The sequence below is a fragment of the Cynocephalus volans genome, chromosome 3 (assembly GCF_027409185.1).
Source record: "Cynocephalus volans isolate mCynVol1 chromosome 3, mCynVol1.pri, whole genome shotgun sequence".
NCBI classification, from domain to species: Eukaryota; Metazoa; Chordata; class Mammalia; order Dermoptera; family Cynocephalidae; genus Cynocephalus; species Cynocephalus volans.
In genome coordinates this window covers 65,119,636-65,139,457 of record NC_084462.1, presented here as the reverse complement: position 1 = coordinate 65,139,457, position 19,822 = coordinate 65,119,636, and the positions used below count along the sequence as shown (strand labels likewise).

Sequence of the window (19,822 nt, the reverse complement as noted above, 5' to 3'; positions counted from 1 at the left end):
AGTGTCAGTTACCCCCTCTTAACTTGAATATTACCTTTTCCCTAAAGCCTTCCCAGATCAATGTCTGCTCCCTGCTGAAACCTTTATACAGAATCCTGTACAGACCAATTACATTGCTTAGTGAGGCTGCTGTTCTCTGCTGGCTTGTAAACAAGTTCAGAGATGCGCTCTAAACTCTGATACACCCCAAGGGCTGGTTGTGCCAATAGTGACACCGTCTCTTAAAAGGAACATGATCTGAGTCCACCACTTATTGGCTATGAAATCTTGGATAATTTGACCCATCCCTTCCCCGCCTCAATTCCCTCATCTGAAAAGTGAAGAATAATTGGATTCCCCACTTCATAGGATTGTGAGGATTAAATGGGTTAATATATGTAATGCACTTAAAACTGTGCCTGAAGCATTTGCTATCACCATACCATTTCGCCTTTCCCTTCTCTCCTTTTGGCGGCTGGCCTATGGGAGATCCGAACCCTTTACCTTGGTGTTATCTGCATCATGCTCTACCAAATGGGTTAACTGGCCAACCCCTTCCACTTTCTTCACCAAAAGCAGCCTCACACCTAGGGAAATGGAGAAGGCAGATCTAAAAGCTAATCCACTCATCTCAGTATTCTATTTATATTCTTTTTGTAAGTCTTAGGTAAGATGAGGTCGTCTCCCTACACTACCTACTTTACCTTCTAATTCTCTACCATCCCTAAGAACACTGAAGTTTCCAGGAACCTCCTGGGCCACTTCTAACCACTAGATGGCCAAACTACAGAGTGATTATTTCCTTAGGCAAGCAAACACTTCAGCCCTCTAATATGGTATTTCCTGGGGCTGGAATATCAACAGGAAGTCCTGAGGGGAAGAGCTCTGCCAAAACACTCATTCTTAGGAAGGGATTGGTAAAGTGACAAATTTGCCCAGCCCTGTACAACATCCTGCAGCCTCCACGTGTGGCCTCTGATACAGATTTCAACCACAGGCAGGTCGCTGCTGACCCTATTCCTTTTCTCTTGGTTCCTGAGCTGGGGAGACCTAGAGAAATGACCCTATGTAAGAAAACCAAACAGACAAAAAGTTGCATTCATAGTGTAGCTGTACCATTTATTGGCATTAGAAATGCATTTCTTTAAACGAGGGAGGGGGCCGTGAATACTGAAGTCTCACGCACTAATGAAAACTTGAGCCGGAACTCTCCTACATCTGTACAAAGCTAAATCACGACCAGGAACAAAAATTCGAGTTAAATAAATTGAACCAGTCTTGCTACAAGATGATAAAGAGAATGGTGGTGGGGGGAAGTGGGGGCGGGAAGGCAAAGTTCTTGCTTTTACACTACAATGTTTTGGGCACAAGAACCTAACAATTCCCTAGTGCAGCACAAAACTGCTACCCACTGTCTCCCTAACGGACAGTCTTTTTAATTTTCAGTAGTCCAGGTTTTAAGACAATTTCCTGGAAAACAGAGACGCAATCCCCCCACCCCCAGGCTCTATGTGTGGCCTGCAGTTTAGAAGCCAAGTTCTCAAGAACCCACGACCTACAGACACACTCTTGAGAAGAGCATCAGAATCTTCAGCATCAGGCCTGTTTTCCCATCCGTAAAAGCTGTCTTGGAGGGATACCAGCTAGGCTTCCAGATCGAAGTCATCGCGCTCCTCATTGTACTCCAGCACGTGCCGCTTGATCTTGGACGAGTCAACCCAGGTGACAAAGTCCTCCATGCTGCGCGTGACGAGAAAGGCGGGGTCAGTTACCACGTCGGGACCCACCCGCACGTGGCCCTGTTCCACGAAGGCCACGGCAGCCTGGAGGTGCTGTGCCATGCGCAGCTTGAGGAGCACGGTTGGCAGGCGGCGCCGGCAGAAAGACGAGGCCGTGACGAAGTCGCAGAGTTCGAGCGAGCCACGAGTTGGCACCAGGCCGAGAGCATACAGCTTGTCCAGCAGCGCGGCCGTCGCGCGCACGCGGAACGGGTCGCGCTCGGGCAGGTCGCGCAAGCGCCGCGCCAGCTCGCGCACGGCACGGCTCAGCTGATTGTAGCGCGTGTAGTCCTCCCGCCGCTGCAGCCGATATCGCCGCAGCACGCGCAGCTCGTGCAAGTTGTGGTCAGTGACCTCCCAATTGAGGAAGTCCACTTGCTTCAGCAGCTTCTGCTCGTGGAACTTAAGCTTCCGCACCATGACGGCGGCAGCCGAAACAGCGGGACACAAAGCTGAAAGTGCCTTCCGGAACCCGCGAGCCTTCCGCCTCGGTGCTCGAGACCCGGACGCCCTGGAGGCCCTGGGCCAATGAAAGAAAGGCTTAAAGCCACGCCCTCACTTTCCATTGGTCAGGGCGGACCACGCCTCTCCACCTTATCTCGCGTTTCTTTTTCTTCTTCCGGTTTGCCGAGGAAGGGGAAAGAGGCACTGGACAAAGATGGTGGGGGGCGGGCTCGAGGGCGCGCCCCGAGGCGACTGCTTGAGGTTTTTAGTAGCCAATAATGCATCCCCTCGTTCGGTAATAATTTCCTCTCCGGCTTCTGCCCTTTGGGGAGAGTATCTCGCGCAAGAGCTAGAGGCCAGTTCCAGGGAAGAGGGGTGACTGCTGCGCTTGTTTGATCGGCCTTACCGTGCTATTTTGTTTGCCGCTGGGTTCCCACCACCCTGTGGGAGTGCTTCCCGGAGCTGGGTGTCTCGAGGGCTGACCGCATAGTCCCCGCCGCCCGCCAGCGTCAGGTCCTAACTTCATCGGCCAGGAGGAAGGATTTTTCTTGTCAAGTGGGGCTGGACGGCACCGGACCTATGAAATACCGATACTGGGGCCGCTTACTGGACTCGCAGAATCAGGATCTAAAGGGGAGCCGCCTGGAAATCTGTATTGTTGCTAAAAGTGTCAGGTGATTCATAAAGCCCAGCGAGCTTGAGAAACTTGGACTGTAAGTACAAGTCCTAACTCTTCAGTCTGGACTCAAACGAATTAGCCTGACGTGGTGGATTTCATCCAGAGTTAAGAAATTTAACGCTGGCCGAGCCTGTGGCGCAGTCGGTAGAGTGCGGCGCTGGGAGCGTGGCGACGCTCCCGCTGCGGGTTCGGATCCTATATAGGAATGACCGGTGCACTCACTGGCTGAGTGCGGGTCACGAAAAACGACAAAAAAAAAAAAAAAAAAAAAGAAATTTAACGCTGATTCGGCTAGTTAGATCTGTAAGTTACATCTGAATGCAGCGTTTTGGTTCTAATCCCTGTTTTCCCAGGCCTTTAACGCCACCTAGCTTCTTCGTTGATCATTTTGTTTTAGTCTGTATGCTTTTCATTGTCTTTTGAAATAAAATATTTGATATCTGGGAAATAATATATATGTAATAATGAAGTTATAAAGTATAATGAATACTAATGAACCTAACAGCTAGTTTAAGAAAACATGACCAGGACGGACCATTTCATCTACTTATTCCAGCCACTCTCTCCCCCCCAGAATTAAAGGTTTCTCCTCTTCTGAATTTTGTGTTTATCATTTATTTCCTTTGGTTTAAAAAGAAATAGTTTCATCATTCAAAGTGTAGCCTGTGGGCCAGTAAAGAGCTAGTTGGATCTCAGTCCCCATTCCTGACATACAGAATCAGAATCTGTATTTTAACAAGATCTTCAGGTAATTTGTATGCACACTGAAGCTTGTATGAAAAGTGACAACACATTTTGAGAAGTGTTGCATAGAAGACACCGTACTGTATGGAGCTGTAGCTGTAATTGCTTTCTTCTGGCTGCATAATATTCAATTGTTTGACTCTAATTTATTATAATTATTATTATTATAATCCATTTTCCTGTTGGTTTTTTTTTCAGGGACTATTCTTAGTAGCATTGCCATTAACTTTCTTGTACATATCTCCTGTTGCACATATGCAATAGTTTGCAGTATTCATCTTGAAGTAGAATTGCTGAGTTGTAAAGTGTATGCATGCTCAACCTTTCCTAGATAATGCCAAATTGTTTTCCAAAGGGATTGTACCAATTTATAATCTGGCAGAGCATGAGAGTTCCCTTTGCTTCTCATTCTTACCAATTGTTGGTTGTTAGTTTTAAAAATATTTTTGTGAGCAAGCGTTGTGATGTAGAGTCCACAGTCAGCTGGGCTGGTCTGCCCTTGTCACACTATCAGTCGACAATGTACAGTACCTTTTATGAACTCTTGTAAGTGCTGCTATGTCTATCTGTTTTTTATTTATTTTTATTATTTTTGGCGGCCGGCTAGTACCGGAATCCGAACCCTTGACTTTGGTGTTATAACCCATGCTCTAACTAACTGAGCTAACCAGCCAGTCCATCTATCTGTTTTTAAGTAAAGATAATACAGTCTTTGAGACAAAAAATAAAATAAAATTTTTGCCAGTCTGAGTGTGTGATGGTATTTCACTGTGATTTTAATTGGCATATTTCCTGATGAATATGATTTTATTTTATTTTATTTTTTTATGATGACCGGTAAGGGGATCTCAACCCCTGACCTGGTGTCAGCACCACACTCACCCAGTGAGCCAACTGGCCATCCCTATATGGGATCCGAACCCATGGCCTTGGCATTATCAGCACCACACTCTCCCGAGTGAGCCACGGGCCAGCTCCTGAATATGGTTTAGATCTCCACATCGGCCAGCCACCAATGAATGAATGAATGAATGAATGAATGAATGAATGAAGAACGAATGAACAAATGAATAAATAAATAAAAAGACTTTGGGTGAGGATGGACTATAATTTTATTTTATTTATTTGGCAGCTGGCCAGTCCGAGGGTCCGAACCCTTGACTTTGGTGTTATCAGCAACACGCTTTACCAACTGAGCTAACTGGCCAGCCCCCAGACTATAATTTTAAATATGATATGCCAGGGTAAGTCTTATCGGAAAGTTGATATTTTGTAGGGGTTAAACCATGTGGATATCTAGGGGAAGAGCATTTCAGGAAGAGGAAACAGTGCAAATGCCTTAAGACAGGAATGTGCCTGGCATGTCTTGACTGGAGCAGAATGGGCAAGGAAGAGAGGAAGAGATTAAAGAGAGATCAGATAACATAGAGCCTTGTAGGCCCTTGTAAGGACTTTGGCTTTTATATTGAGTGAGATGGGGACACTGCAGAGTTTTGAGCAGAGGACTGACTCCTCACTTAGGTTTTAAAAGGATCACTCTGACTACTCTGTTGAGAATAAACTGTAGGGAGGCAGGGATGGAAACAGAGAGGCCTTTAGGAGACTGTTGCAGTGATTGGGGTGAGAAATATGCTGGCTGGGACCAGGAGACCAGTAGTGAGATGCTGATAAAAGAGAAACCCCAGGATGAAGAGAAGAGGAGTCAAGGATGACTCTAGTTTTTGGCCTGAGCAACTGGAAGAATGTACTCACTATCACTGGAGATGGGGAAAGCTGCAAGTAGAACAGGTTTGGGGGACAAGATCATAAATTCAATTTTGGACATGTTGGGTTGGAGATGTCTATTAGACATCCAAGGGAAGATATCAAGGGAGAAGATATATGAGTTTGGAGTTTTTAAAAAAGAGCTGGAGATAAAAATTTGGGCATTACTGGCCTATAGATGGTATCTGAAGATGAGGCTCGATAAGATCATCAAATGAGTATGGATAGCAAAGACAAGAAGAACACTCTACTGTGGTCACTCTACTGTTAGAGAGAAGGGGATGAACCAGTGAGGTAAAAGGAAAACAAGGAGTATGATCTCACCAATGCAAGTGAAGAAAGTGTATCTAGGAGGGAGTGATCAGCAGGGTCAAATGCTACTGAGATGTTGAGAAAGAGGACTGAGAATAATCACTTAGGATCCAGCAACACTGAGGTTATTCATGGCCTTGACAATATAGTTCAGTGGAGGAGTATGGGCGTGAAAGACTGACTAGAGGGGTTTAAGAAGAGAAAGAAAAGGGGCCGGCCAGTTAGCTTACTTTGTTAGAGCACGGTGCTGATAAAACCTAGCACAGAGTTCAAGGGTTCAGATCCCCTTACTGGCCAGCTGCCAAAAAAAAAAAATTGGAAGCAGCTATTATGGATGGCTATTTCAAGGGATTTTGTTGCAAAGGTGAGCAGGGAAATGGGGCAGTAGCTGGTGGTGGGGGAAGTGGAGTTGAGAACTTTTTAAAAGTGAGTTGACACTTCCTTCAGTACCCGCATCTTCATCACTATTTCAGTCTATTCTACCCCCAAAAACTTCCAGGTTTCCTTCTCCCCAGCCCATTACCCTGCCCTGCCTCAGGCCGTCATCATCTCTTGCCTGCATTACTACACTAATAGTCCAGAGTGTCCTCCCTGCTGCCACCAGCAAGGTCAGCCTGGAAACCACGGGCCACAGTTCTCCCTTGCTGACTCCTTTCCTAAAGGAAGAAGACTGGATGCTCAGATGAGAGATGGATGCTGTTTCCTGTGTATGAATCAGGGTTCCAGCAGGAAAGAGAGAACACACCCCAGTTAGAATAACATGAAGAGAATTTAATAAAAGGACTCTTTCCAAAGGAATGGGCAGTGTGTAGAGAAACCACAAAGGTTAGTGCAGTTTCCTGAGACTAGTAACCATGGAGCTCTGTTACCACTAGGCCTGAAGAGGGTCCCTGGAGGGAAAGGAATGGAAGATATAGGTTCTGAAAATCTCTGTGAGGCTGAAGAGTGAGTTCCTCTCCAAAAATCTGGAAATAAAGGTGGCCCCTGAGAGGTACAAAAAACCCACCCAGAACAGATGTGGGAGTAAGTCCAAGATGGTTGGTCTGTAAATGTGTGATGTAAATGTTTGGGAACCAACTAAAAGCCATCAAGGTGGTAGCTGGGGGCCCCTCAGAGGGATGGGGCTGGACTGGGACCCCAGTTGGGTGAGCAGAAATCCCATCAATTGTATTAAGTGAGCAAATAAAGGTAAAGTGTTTACAACAGTGTCTAGCACTCAGCAAACACTAAGGAAGTAGTTGCTATTGTTAAACCCAGCTTGGAGAAAGCCTGTGTGAATAGAGGAGAGATCACAGGAAAGGGGGTGGGGGGTGGGGAGGTCCCCAAAGCAGCTGGGGGAAACATATTCAGGCTCTAGTCTTGGAGATACTAGGCTGAACTGAGTCTTTAGAATCAAGGCTGCTCCTATGTGGGGTGGGGGTGGGTGAACAAGGTTGCAAGGTTTCTTGGCTGAGAGACTTTTCATACTATCACCTCTTCCCCTCTTAGTGGTTCTAGGCCCACTGGGCTACCCTTCTGGTAACAGGGCTCCCTAAGGAGTAGCCCAAAGTGCCTTGACCTACTGGTGCAAAATTCAGTTCTGCTTGACAATTGTATTTCCCTGTGCAAGTCAATACCTGGGCTTCTGAGGTTTGAATATAAGCCTTATTCTGGCCAAATACTGGCCCTGCATAGGAGGTCAGATCCATTCAATGCACCAATGAAATCAGGTTTTGGAGCCAGAGGTCTGGGAACCATGCCCCTCAAAACAGCCAAAGGTACCTATCTTTAGCTACACTACCTTGTGCCAGTTAATCTGCATCAAACAGGAACAGTGAGAATGGGGAGAAGTTCTAGCTAGAGAGGGAAGACAAGGCTTCAGGGCATAGCCAAGAAGAAGGGTGAGGGCTGAAACCTTTGCCTCACCTTAGGCACTTCCTCCTCCAGGAAGCCTTCTTTCCATTCTTCATCCTTGCTGCATCCACCTGGGTTGGGGAATGTGCCGTCCCACACACTTTTCATGGCACTGGCCGCGCTGGGCAGGGAGCATCTATCTGCAAGAGTAGTTCACAAAGTATGTGGGAAAATTGAATTAAAAGATAATATGAGCCTTTCCATGACTTGTCAAGACACATGTGAGCTTCTGGAAAGTAAGGACAATGTTATTGTCTGTGTAGCCCAGGGGTCTCAGTTCCTATCTTTTGAATGCACGACTGAATGAATGAGACAGAGAATGGATGAATTAAAGACAAGAGAGGGTGGGGCCGGCCCGTGGCTCACTCGGGAGAGTGTGGTGCTGATAACACAAAGGCCACGGGTTCGGATCCCATATAGGGATGGCCGGTTAGCTCACTTGGGAGAGCGTGGTGCTGACAACACCAAGTGAAGGGTTAAGATCCCCTTACCGGTCATCTTAAAAAAAAAAAAAAAAAAGACAAGAGAGGGTGGACTGTAAGCCCCCCCCCCCCCGCCCCAAGCAAGCACCCCCAGTGCCTTGTGCTGTACTCTCCAGTGCCCAGCGCAGTGCCTGGCAGAATCAGTCTATCGGTCTCGATACACCGACTGAGCGTCAAATCCCCACTTGCCTCTTCCCAAAGCCTATCTACTAGACCACCTCTCTCTCCTTGCTGCTGCTGGCTAGTCGGGAACATCCAGGATCCGGGAACTGGGTCGTACCTAGGTTTGTTTCCTTTTGCTGCAGATGTAGGGTCCTGTCTTTCCCCCTGAAGGAAGTCATCCAGGGCTGGGGTGCTCCTTGCCCAGTCTGGTTAGGGGACTGGGATCCTGAACGGCCGGTATCCCAGATCAAATGCCCGGGACTTGCACGCTGCTTCCGTTTCTTCGGAGAACAAACTCCAGGAGGCGCCACGGCCCCATCCCGCCAGAGCAGGAGTTGGGGGTAGGAAGGAGGGAAGGGGGCGTCCGCGGCCCTGCTCTGCTCCCATCCGGCCGGCACGGCTCTCCATGCACCCTCCGTCACCGGGTCCCAGCTCCGGCGCCTTCCGTACAGCCCCGCGCTTTGCAAACTTTCGGAGTTTTTCTTCACTTGCGTCACGGAAAAGGCAGGAGGGTGACGGAGTCAGGCGGCGGCGGCCGTCGAGCTCCCCCGCGTGGTGCTCAAACCCGCCGGGGCTAGAGGTGTCTCCCGGCCGGGACGGGCGGGTTGGGTGCGAGAAAGGGGAGGCGGCGGTCTCGGGGACCGGTCCTGAAGGCTCGCGGCCCCTTTATTCCCGGGTCGTCCCTTCCCTCTCGGCTCCGGGACTGAGCCCGAGCGAGGGAGGGCGCCGGCCAGAAGGAAAGAAGCGCGGAGGAGAAGGCAGGGACCCCGGCCCCGGCGCCCCAGGCCGGCGGGAGGGCGGAGCCGGGCCGTCCCTGCCCTGCCGGGACGCACGGAAGTGCTGTGGAGTTTGCCCCATTCCCCAGCCAGCTTTCCCTCCCTCCCTCTCTCCCTCTCTCCCCACCCCTCACCTCCCCTTCGGCTCTTCCCTCCTTCCTCCGGACGCCGCCTCCCGGAATCGCCTTTTTTTGTTTTGGAGCTGGCTTCTTGCTGGCTGACGGCGCAGAGGGGCTGCGAGTGCGGGAGAAGGCAGGCTGGGGCGCAGCCCGCCGCCCACCGGCCCCACAAGGGCAGAGCGGAGGACGTACGGACAGACGGCCGGCCGCGCCATCTGCTCGCCGGAGCCCACTCTCCAAACTACTGTTGAGTGTATGCGTGCACGCGAGGGGTGGGGGGCGGGGGTCGTACTTCCCGCGCTCCGGGACCGGTTTCCGCTAGGGTTACCTTAGGACGGGGGTCCTTGGATTCAGATCGGAGTCAGCTTCAGGCTCAGAAACTGCTGAGAAATTAGGCGAACAAAAGAGACCGCTCAGAGTGGCCAGAAGTCGCCCGAACGCCTTGTCGCGCCCCTTCCTTTCTCCGGGTTGGGGACTGGCCACTTGTGGGGCGGGGAGAGGGCGCCCGAGCCGGCGGGGTCCCGGCTGCGCAGCTAGGGCCGAAGAGTTGGCGGCCTGTTGTGTAAGTCTCAGTCCTTGTTTTCCCGGCCTGGCTCGTTGTGAAGCCGGACACATCCACCCTTGGACTCGATTCAGGAGGCTGCTGCTTTTCTCTTTGCCCCTCTTGGATTTTCTGAATTTTTGAAAACCCAGTGGCCCGGGAGGAGGAGGAGGAAGAAGGAAGGGGCAGATCTGCAGAGGAATGTGAGAGCCTCCCAAAGCCAGAGCAGCCAGAAGGAGCTGGGAGCCAGAGAGACGCAGCCCTGCCTGGGTTTCTGGAACGGTGGTTTCCGAGTAATTCTCTTCTATTTTAGAACATTGTTCCAGTGGAAAGTGTCGAATTCTTGCCCTCGCAGAGCTGGTTTCTCCGGGTCACTTGACATTTCTTCTGGGAGTGGAAGGAGGGAGAGATTCCCCTCACTCTTGCAGGGGCTCCCAAGGGAGAGGAGGAGGACTATGGACGAGAGCCCTCCCTTCTGACAGGCATGTGCCGGGAAACCTGATAGGGCAGTTTCTGGGCCATGGACATTACTCTGAAGAGAGTGAGGCTGGACAGCATTTGTGGGTGCTGAGACCACACCTTAGGGGCTGAGAGACTTAGCTGTGTGACAGGCATTGGGTTGCTAGTGCACTCTTGGATACCCCTGTTGTGGGAAGGACCCCTCCTTCCCATCTTTCTCTACTACTCAGCCCAGCCATGGCACTGAAAGGCCGAGCCCTCTATGACTTCCACAGTGAGAACAAGGAAGAAATCAGCATCCACCAGGATGAGGACCTGGTCATCTTCAGTGAGACCTCGCTGGATGGCTGGCTGCAGGGACAGAACAGCCGTGGTGAGACGGGGCTCTTTCCTGCCTCTTATGTGGAGATCATTCGTTCTGGCTTCAGCATCAACCATACTGACTACTCCAGCAGTCCTGCAGGCTCTCTGAGCACCCAGGTGAGCTTCTATGACAGCCCCAGTGTGGCCAGCCCGGCCAGGAGTGGTGGGGGCAGTGGCTTCCTCTCAAACCAGGGCAGCTTCGAGGACGATGATGACGATGACTGGGATGACTGGGACGACGGATGCACAGTGGTGGAGGAGCCACGGACTGGTGGATTGGGCACCAACGGGCACCCCCCACTCAACCTCTCCTACCCTGGTGCCTACCCCAGCCAACACATGGCCTTCCGGCCCAAACCACCCCTAGAGCGGCAAGACAGCCTGGCGTCTGCCAAGCGAGGCAGTGTGGTGGGGCGCAACCTCAACCGTTTCTCGTGCTTTGTGCGCTCTGGAGTGGAGGCCTTCATCCTGGGTGATGTGCCCATGATGGCCAAGATCGCGGAGACATACTCCATTGAAATGGGCCCTCGTGGCCCCCAGTGGAAGGCGAACCCCCACCCATTTGCCTGCTCCGTGGAGGACCCCACCAAACAGACCAAGTTCAAGGGCATCAAAAGCTACATCTCCTACAAGCTTACACCCACCCATGCTGCCTCACCTGTCTATAGACGCTACAAACACTTTGACTGGCTCTATAACCGCCTGCTACACAAGTTCACTGTCATCTCAGTGCCCCACCTGCCTGAGAAGCAGGCCACGGGCCGCTTCGAGGAGGACTTCATTGAGAAGCGAAAGCGGCGGCTCATCCTCTGGATGGACCACATGACCAGCCACCCTGTGCTCTCCCAGTATGAGGGCTTCCAGCATTTTCTCAGCTGCCTGGATGACAAGCAGTGGAAGATGGGCAAACGCCGGGCAGAGAAAGACGAGATGGTGGGTGCCAGCTTCCTGCTCACCTTCCAGATTCCCACAGAGCACCAGGACCTACAGGATGTGGAGGACCGTGTGGACATCTTCAAGGCGTTCAGCAAGAAGATGGATGACAGTGTCCTGCAGCTCAGTACTGTGGCATCGGAGCTGGTGCGGAAGCATGTGGGGGGCTTCCGCAAGGAATTCCAGAAGCTGGGCACTGCCTTTCAGGCCATCAGTCATGCCTTCCAGATGGATCCCCCCTTTAGCTCCGAGGCTCTCAACAGCGCCATTTCTCACACGGGCCGTACCTATGAAACCGTCGGCGAGATGTTCGCCGAGCAGCCCAAGAATGACCTCTTCCGTATGCTCGACACACTGTCTCTCTACCAGGGCCTGCTCTCCAACTTCCCTGACATCATCCACCTACAGAAAGGTAGGAAACCCTTCCTGAGTCTGGCTGTCTGCTGGCACTGGGGATACAGGGAAGGCCTGGGCAGAATGGAGCAGCTCATCCAGTCTTTCTGTCCATCTCAATCATTGATTCCACACGTGTGTTGATTATCAACTCTGTGGCAGGTGCTTTTCTCGGTGCAGGGATATTGTTGTGGCCAGGCCCGGTCCCTGTACTCATGGAGTTCATTGTTTTCCTTCTTGTTAGCTCATTCATTTTCTCTGTTTCTATCTCATTTACTCATTTACCCATCATGCATTGAGCCCCTTCAAGGTAGCAGGCTGGGTTCTGGGAACACAGAGATGACTGAGCCGCAGGCCTTGCTCTCAAGGAGCCCATGGGCTCATGGAGGACTCAGACCCAGACCCAGATAACAAGAGCACAAAGTGTGGGCCTGTCTTCCCACTCTTCACAAGCTCACCTCCTACCTTTGCAGCTTTGGAGCCTGTTCTCACCATGGTGTATCTTGTCTGTGAGCTTCCTGTCTGCGTGTGGGAGGATCTCTGTCCCCCTTTTGCAGACGAAGGAGCTGGTGTCCACAGAAGAGTTTGCACAGGGAGTTTGTGGCCCAGCCGGGACTGTCCCTTCCTCCTGCTACCTCCCCAAGGACATGTCCATGTTGGCTGCCTCCCAAGCCTGGCCTGTTTTCAGTTCTCATGACCCTCTCTGGGGGGAGGGACAGGATGGGCCCTTGCCTGTTACTGCTGGGACTGTCAAGGAACTGCCAAGGAAATGACTCCTCCCGGGTTACACAGGGGGACTGGGCTGGGCTTGGCAGGGGAGTGGAACCAGGGGTCCAGGGCAGTGCCCACATGGCCCATCCAACCCCCACTGCCAGAACTTGGCTTCTCTTGTGTGAAGAGTGAGTTAGGGGCTTACCCAGCAGGTGGCTGAGTCCTGGAAACAACAGGGAGGGCAGATGTCAGGAGAGAGGTGTGGTCCTCCCTGGGGCTGCTTGGTAACTCAGGAAGAACGTCTGCAGGGTGTGGGACTGGCTCCCTGGCCCCTAGGCCCTGAGGTCAGGCCTGGCTTGGTGGAGAGTTTTACTCTGGGTGGGGCCAGGAGACAGGCCTCTGGACTGAGCCTGGCGGACAGCAAACCTCCACCCCCTCCCCTAGTACCCAGGAGAGTCTGGGGTAAGCCAGTCCTGCTCTCTTTTACCAGGAGGCTGCGTTCTAGAACTTCTCTGGCTCCCAACCTCCTTTCTCCTCTCATTTCTTCTCCTCTTTCTTTCTTCTCTGCCCTTGTTTCTTCATCTCCACCTTTCTTCCTCCTCCTTTCAGCTCCAGGAGACATAAGGCCTAAGTTCTAGTCTTGGCTCTACCCTCAATTTGCTGTGTGTCCCTGGAAAGGCTTTTGCCTCTTGGCCTGAGTTTCTGGATCTATAAAATAAAGGAGGAGGTCCCAGTGAGCTCTCAGGACTTTAAAGAAGGGGGCTGGAAGAGACTCCTGGGGAGGATCTGGTCCAGAAGCAGAAAGATGCCTTATCTGGCTCTGAGCTCTGGGACAGGGGTAGGGCAGGGGAGATGGCTGGGGCGGCTGGGGGCCCACTGGGGCAGGTGTCTCTCTGTGAGGAAGTGGAGCCACACACTATGCTAGGGCCTGGGAAAGCTGGTTCAACCAGCTCCTTGGATGGCGTGTTCCATGTGGGCAGCAGAGGGCGGGGGCACAGTGACTAAACAGCTGTCCCCTGTGCAGTGGCTGGGGACCCTCACCTGGGGCAGAGCTGAGGGCAGGAAGGCAACCCCATGCCCAAGGCACCCTGGGCTCCCAGGCTTGCATTGAGGCAGGAGGGAGTGAAGCCAGATTGGCCTTTCTCCGTAAGGCAGGGAGACAGAGCTGAAGACCATTTCTGAGTCTTCATTTGAGGTGTTTCTAAGAGTCGGGGGCCACCGTCCTCTGGGCTGATGCATTCAATGAAGCAGAGGCCAACCCACCTTCCCTCACCTGGAGCAGCCCTCCCCAGTAGGCCAAGTCCTCTTGGGCTTACTCTAGGTTCCAGGCTCTGCACTGCCCCTCCCAGGCCTGTGGTCTAGGGCAAGTTAGTGAAGGAGCTTGGAATCTGGCTAAGGCAGAACTGTCATGTTTTGGGGACTACAGCCTGACCGGGGGAGGGGGTCCCATGTTGGCCCTATCCGTGGAGCCCTTCTCAGAGGAAGGAGCAGGACATTTGGGTCCTGGGTCCCGGGATTCTGTCCAGCCTGTCCAGACATCTGAATGGACGGTGAGGGGGTGGGAGAGACAGTGGGGGTAAGTCAGTGGGAGGCCCAGCTGGGGAGTCAGGAGACTAGAGTTTGGATAGATTTTGCCTCTGAGGTAAACCTGGGAGAGTTTTCTCCCCTCATTCTCTATGTTAGTAAGATGGTAGTTGGAGCCTGGTTGGAGCTGAGATGAGGCCCACCAGCCTGGTCTGCCCACTGGCCCAGCCCCTGGAATCCAGTCTGGGAGTCTCCTAAAAGAATGGCGACCATATAATTAACTCTCGAAACCAGGGCACTTTGGGGAATGAAAAGGGGTCCTAGTAATAGTTATCTGGGACAACCAAGAGAAAGTGACTGTCCAGGGCAAGCCAGGACCTATGGTCCCCTTGCTGAGATCCAGCAAGGGCAGGGCTCGGTGGTGAGGCTCATGACAAGTCAGGAGTCCAACGTGATCACCTCCATCCTGCAGATGAGGCACAGTGAGGTTAGCTGAAGTGCAGAGCAGGAATTGGAGCCCAGGTGTGTCTGACTCCACATTCCAGGATGTTTCTACTGTGCCAGGCAGAGGGGGAAAGGGGCTCCCCAAGGGATGGACAGCTGGGGTAGATGAGCCAGAAGGGGAAGGAGGAGGGAGGGAGGCGAGGGCGCTCCAGCACGAAGTCCGCTGGCATCCTCGGTGGACTAGAGGCAGGCCCAGGACCACAGAGCACCCATGGAGGGGTGATGAGCTCACAGCTTGGCCAAGGCAAAGTGGCCCTTGCAGGGGCCAGCTTTTGCCTGGGGGACAGGTGGGTCTAGCCTCTGTGGGTTCTGAGCTATCTTCCAACCCTTCCTCTAGCTCTCCTTCTAGGTGTCCATCAGAAGAAAGAATGATACTGCCATGAGCCCCCAGTGGCTAGTATTTGCTGTGAGCTCATGGATAGAAAAGCAGTCTGCACACCGGAGCACAGAGCGTCTAAGCTCTTATTCTATGTCAGGGGAGGTCCTGAGTACTTTATACAGATGATAGTATAGTTCAGTTAAACCTCAACTATACTATAGGGCGGGTACTATTACTATCCCATTTTACAGATGTAGAAACTAAAGCAATGTATTGTTGTGAGCAGTTGTCAGCATCACGTAGATGTGATGTGTAACCTGTCTTGTTTGACAGTGGGGACATCTGCAGTCCAGTTGAGAACAGTGGTTTGCTAGAGGTGATAAAGCTGGGACTAGGACTCAGACTTCTTGCCCCCAACCTGGGATGGGTGGTAACTACCTCCAAGAGGTAGGAGCAAGATGGATTGAAGTGGGAGCTTAGGGAATATGCCTGGGACCCTCCTTTCCCCATTCCTGGGACCCAGCCTACAGGAGAACTGCTGAGGCAGGAAGCTCCTCTGGGTCCTCAGCTCTCAGAGTTTTAAGTGGTTTTGGGGAGGATGCCGGACAGGCCTGACACTGACTCCCAGCCTGTCGGGTGGGGCATATTAGTGTTAGCTGGTCCTGTCCCCAGAACTGAGTCACAGGGTAGAGAGGTGATAGAAAGCGTGGGGCCTCTGCCTCCCCAACCTCTGCATCCTTTGCCCCCCATCTCTGGCCCCCTGTCTATGAAACCTAGCAATTACAATAGTTTCATTCCTACTCTTTGGGCCTCAGTCTGTCCATCAACAAAAGGGGCCTTTCCTTCTTCCAAGGCCATGGGCAGAAAAGCCCCTCTGGAGTATCAATAGACACCTCCTGCACCCAGACTTTCTCAGGCAGGTGGAATCCAGGCTAGTTCAGTGTCTCCCCTTCAGGTAGGTCCCTTTTGCTGAAGCTTAACTCCAGTTTCTTTGTCCCACTGTTTTCTACCTTTCTTATTATGGTCCTTCCTCCCCCTTGGGACCTTCTTGAATCCCTGTTTCCATTGCTGGGGGCCACACACATATATATCCTCCTATGTCCACACATAGGAGGACCTGGCATGGGCTCCCTGCAGCAGAAGTGGTGTCCACCCTCAGCTGTGGAGGGCCAGGCATCCCCCACTAATGGACAGGAAGGGAGGCCCTAGGCAAGTCCCTGCCCTCTCAGCGCCTCTGCTTCCTTTGTATAGTAGTGGGGCGGGGTTGGGGTTGGGGTTGAATGGCTGATCTCTAGGGCCTCTCCAGCTCTGAAGTCTCTTACTAGGCTCCATCCTGGGCCTTGGGGTGGTCTGTTGCTACAGAGCAGGAGACAGGAGGTAGTTCAGTGGAAGGTGGCGGAAGGACTGAGTGGCTGGTAGTGACTGCAGATTTCTTTTGGGTGCTGTGTGAGCAGCACTAGAGATTCTCCACACTTGATTCTGTCTGCCTGAAATGACAATTAGACATGCGCTTGCCAACTAATATGGGTGCTACCTCTTCTAAAGGCATCCAGAGTTATTTCTAGCATGTAGAGCCCTGGGCCTGGCATATTGTAAGTGCCCAATAAATGCATTTTGAATGCATCCGACAACCTCAGTGACGGTAAAATGAATACTATCTAGAAGGCCCTCAAGGGCCCTCCTTAAAGGAGAAGGGGAAAGCGTGGATAATGCATTTGCCATTTGTGAGCAGGGGATGCTTTTGAAATGCTCAGGGACTGCTGTCCTTCACACCAACCCTGCCCACCTCCTTAATCTTCTTTGCACAGTGGATTTCCTGCAGCCCCTCAAGGAATGAGTGCCAGGCACAGGCAAACTGCCTTCTCTTCCCAGCAACTGTCCCCACTGGCTTAAAGGCAGAATTAGCCAAGTGTCTTTTAACTCAGAACTGAAATTCACTTACCAGTAGCTTGTTTATTTATTCAGATTCTTCCAAAATGGATCCCCTGCCCAGGTTTATCCCTGGCCCCCCCAGCTGTCACCCATTTATTACAACAGTGTCTTGCAGCCCCCTGGGGGCTGGTGTGAGGAGGGGCAGGGCCTGTATGTGGAGGAGCACACCAGGTGGCCTTTGAAGTGCTGTTTTAGATTCAGCATTGTGATGGGAGTGGGGGTGGGCCCAGGGGAGAGTGAGATGAGGGAGGCATTCTGCCTGGGGGCACTGGGGAGGCTCCTGTGTAGAAGTGGCACCTGATCAGGGGCTTTGAATTATGAATAGGAATCCAGCAGGCAGAGGTATGAAGGTAGGAAAGAGCAGGGTGAGTTTGATCAACATGGGATCAGTGTGGAATGCGTGCAGGGGCCAACTCCCAGAGGGCCTCCCAGGCCAGACGAATGGGCCCACCCTCATCTGCAGGCAGTGGGGAGCCAGGGAAGGTGCCCAGCTTGGGGGACCTTTTCAGGCACTACAGAGAACCTCTCAGAGGCTGAGACCAAGGGCAGGGAGACTATGGGTGGACTGCTGTGGCAATCCAGTGAGGGGCAGGGTTGAATCAGTTCAGGAGACATGTATCAGGACCTGCTGTGGGCCAGGCCTTGTTCTGGCTGGTGGGGTACAGGGCCTGTCCTCATTGAGCTCATAGGCCAGAGGGAGGCAGTCAGAGAAACCATAGGGTGCTAAGAGCTGTGATAGAGAGAATCCCAGAGAACCTGGGAGCATCAGGAGGCACCTAACACAGTGGGGTGCAGGGAGGCTTCCTGGAGAAGGTGATGTTTGAGCTGACTTAGGAGCCAGCATGAGAGATGATGAGGCCAGTTGTGGGTAAGGACAGGAACAGCCCAGTTCTGGAAATAAATACATCTGGTTAGGTGTGGGCTGCTGGTGGTGCTGTAGGTTTGGAGGGAAAATGGTGCTGATGTTGAGGGTCTAGGGGACGTTCTGGTGGAGACACGAAGGAGGCTGGATCATGGGTCAAGAGTTTGGGAGTGAGGTCTGAGTCAAGCTAATGAGGGGGTTGTCTGCTCTCGAGGGGGCTCAGGGAAGGTGCAGAGAGTGAATGGAGGAGACCCAAGCCCTAACCTTCCTGTCCTCTGCTCTGCCTGTGCCAGGCGCCTTCGCCAAGGTGAAGGAGAGCCAACGCATGAGTGACGAGGGCCGCATGGCGCAGGATGAGGCAGATGGTATTCGCAGGCGCTGCCGTGTGGTGGGCTTCGCCCTGCAGGCTGAGATGAATCACTTCCACCAGCGCCGTGAGCTCGACTTCAAGCACATGATGCAGAACTACCTGCGCCAGCAGATCCTCTTCTACCAGCGGGTGGGCCAGCAGCTGGAGAAGACCCTGCGCATGTATGACAACCTCTGACCATGTGCTCTTGGCCCCCTCCCCACCCCTGAGCCAAGTTGCCGCAGCGCACCCCTCTCCAGACTGGGTGGGGGTGGGGGAGGTAAGCAGCCTGCCCCTCTTCCTGGGAGAAGGGGCTCTCAAGGAGTCATGGATACCCTGGGGAAGTCCCCTGCTGCTTAGAGCTGGGGCACAGCAGGGGTGAGAATGGAGTGGGAACCCTCCAGGCTGCTGGTCAGTCCCTTAAGGCCAGGCCAAGGTTTTAGCCTTCCCTAGAGCCTGTAGTGCTTGCTCACCCAGCCACCACCCCTTTGTCCATTCAGCAGACACTGAGGCCTGCTGTGGCCCTCGGTCAGATGCTGGGCACCCAGGGCTGCGACATGCCTGCCCTTGAGAAGTCCCCAGGCATGGTGGGGGTCAGACACAGAAATGGACAAAGTCAATGCAGTATGACAGACGATTAAATAAAGGGCTCCTGAAAGCTCCCAGAAGGGACCATAGCATTCTGCTGGCCGGGGAAGACTCCACAGAGTAGGTGGTATTCAAGCAGTGCCTTGAAGAATGACAAAAACCTGCCAGACAGTAAATGCGGAGAAAGACATTCAGGGGAGAGGAACAGCATGGGCAGAGGTGTGGAGGCATGAAAACATCTCCCTTTTCTCTCCCTTGCTTTTCTTGAGAGCCAGTCTGATGCCCCCTCTGTGGGGATTCTGGCCAATGTGGTAGGGCTCTTCCTCACTCCCAGGTCCTGGGCTTTACCTGCCCCACCCCATCCTCTGCAGGAGGGGCTGCAGGCCAGCTCCCTCCTGTGGGCCTCTGCTCCCCTCCACTGCTGAGCCCCTATCTTCTCCTTGGTTAGGGGACCATGAGCCTTCTTCCTCCCTGGGCTCAAGGTGCTGAGACAAGCCTTGGGCCCCAGAGCCCCAGTGGCACCTTCCTGAGTTACTAGATAGTAGAGTTCATCGGCCATAGCACCCCACACTCCAAGCAGGCCCAACCCCAGGCTCCCAGGGTCCTTGGCCTCCATGCGACTATGAATCCTTCCCTGAATCCTTCCCATTACACAGTGAGAACCTAAAGGGAGAAAGACGGGGATCTTCTTGCCTACCTGTCCCAGGGATTCCAAGCCCACCTGCCCTCAGCCAGCCTCACTGTGATGCGAGCCCTTGCTCCTGGTCACATTGTGCTATCTCTGACCTATGTTTACATCCTTAAGGGGTTACTGCCTCCTGCCTGCCCAGGCCAGGGTGTGGTCCAACAGCATGTTGCGGGGAACTCACTTGTGCCATTCCCTGTCCTCCCACCCCTGGGAGGTCATGGTCTGCTCTTGGCTGTTGCTGCTTGAATCTTTTTTTTTTTTTCTTTCTTTTTTCTTGATAAACCTTTTACAATTAAGGTAACAGAAGCATGACTTTTTCTGTTTGGATTTTGGAAGGGATGAGGGTGGGGGACGGATAGAACCCTAATTGCTCCTGGGAGCCATCCAACCAGATTCTGAGGTCATGGTGGGAAAACTTCACAACAGAACCTCAAAAGTTGCGGGGAGGGCTGTGCTGGTGGGAGGAGGTAGAAGTGGCCACAGACACCCCCCCATCTGGATGCACGCACTGCCCAGACCTCACT

The 19,822-nt window shown here is 52.7% G+C and overlaps 2 protein-coding genes across 2 annotated transcripts; one reads left to right on the top strand and one right to left on the bottom strand.

Annotated features, from left to right (window-relative positions):
• Window positions 1-1,072: 1,072 nt before the first annotated feature.
• On the bottom strand, window positions 1,073-8,426 carry IMP3 (IMP U3 small nucleolar ribonucleoprotein 3). The gene is made up of 3 exons (XM_063089853.1): window positions 8,356-8,426; window positions 7,606-7,733; window positions 1,073-2,778 (listed from the first exon to the last, which is right to left on the bottom strand). The coding sequence occupies exon 3, from the start codon at window positions 2,175-2,177 to the stop codon at window positions 1,623-1,625; it is 555 nt and encodes a 184-aa protein (XP_062945923.1). The 5' UTR covers window positions 2,178-2,778; window positions 7,606-7,733; window positions 8,356-8,426; the 3' UTR covers window positions 1,073-1,622.
• A 1,016-nt stretch (window positions 8,427-9,442) lies between these two features.
• Window positions 9,443-19,532, top strand: SNX33 (sorting nexin 33). The gene is made up of 2 exons (XM_063090662.1): window positions 9,443-11,840; window positions 17,967-19,532. Exons 1-2 carry the CDS (start codon window positions 10,370-10,372, stop codon window positions 18,218-18,220), a joined length of 1,725 nt encoding a protein of 574 aa, XP_062946732.1. The 5' UTR covers window positions 9,443-10,369; the 3' UTR covers window positions 18,221-19,532.
• Window positions 19,533-19,822: the final 290 nt, after the last annotated feature.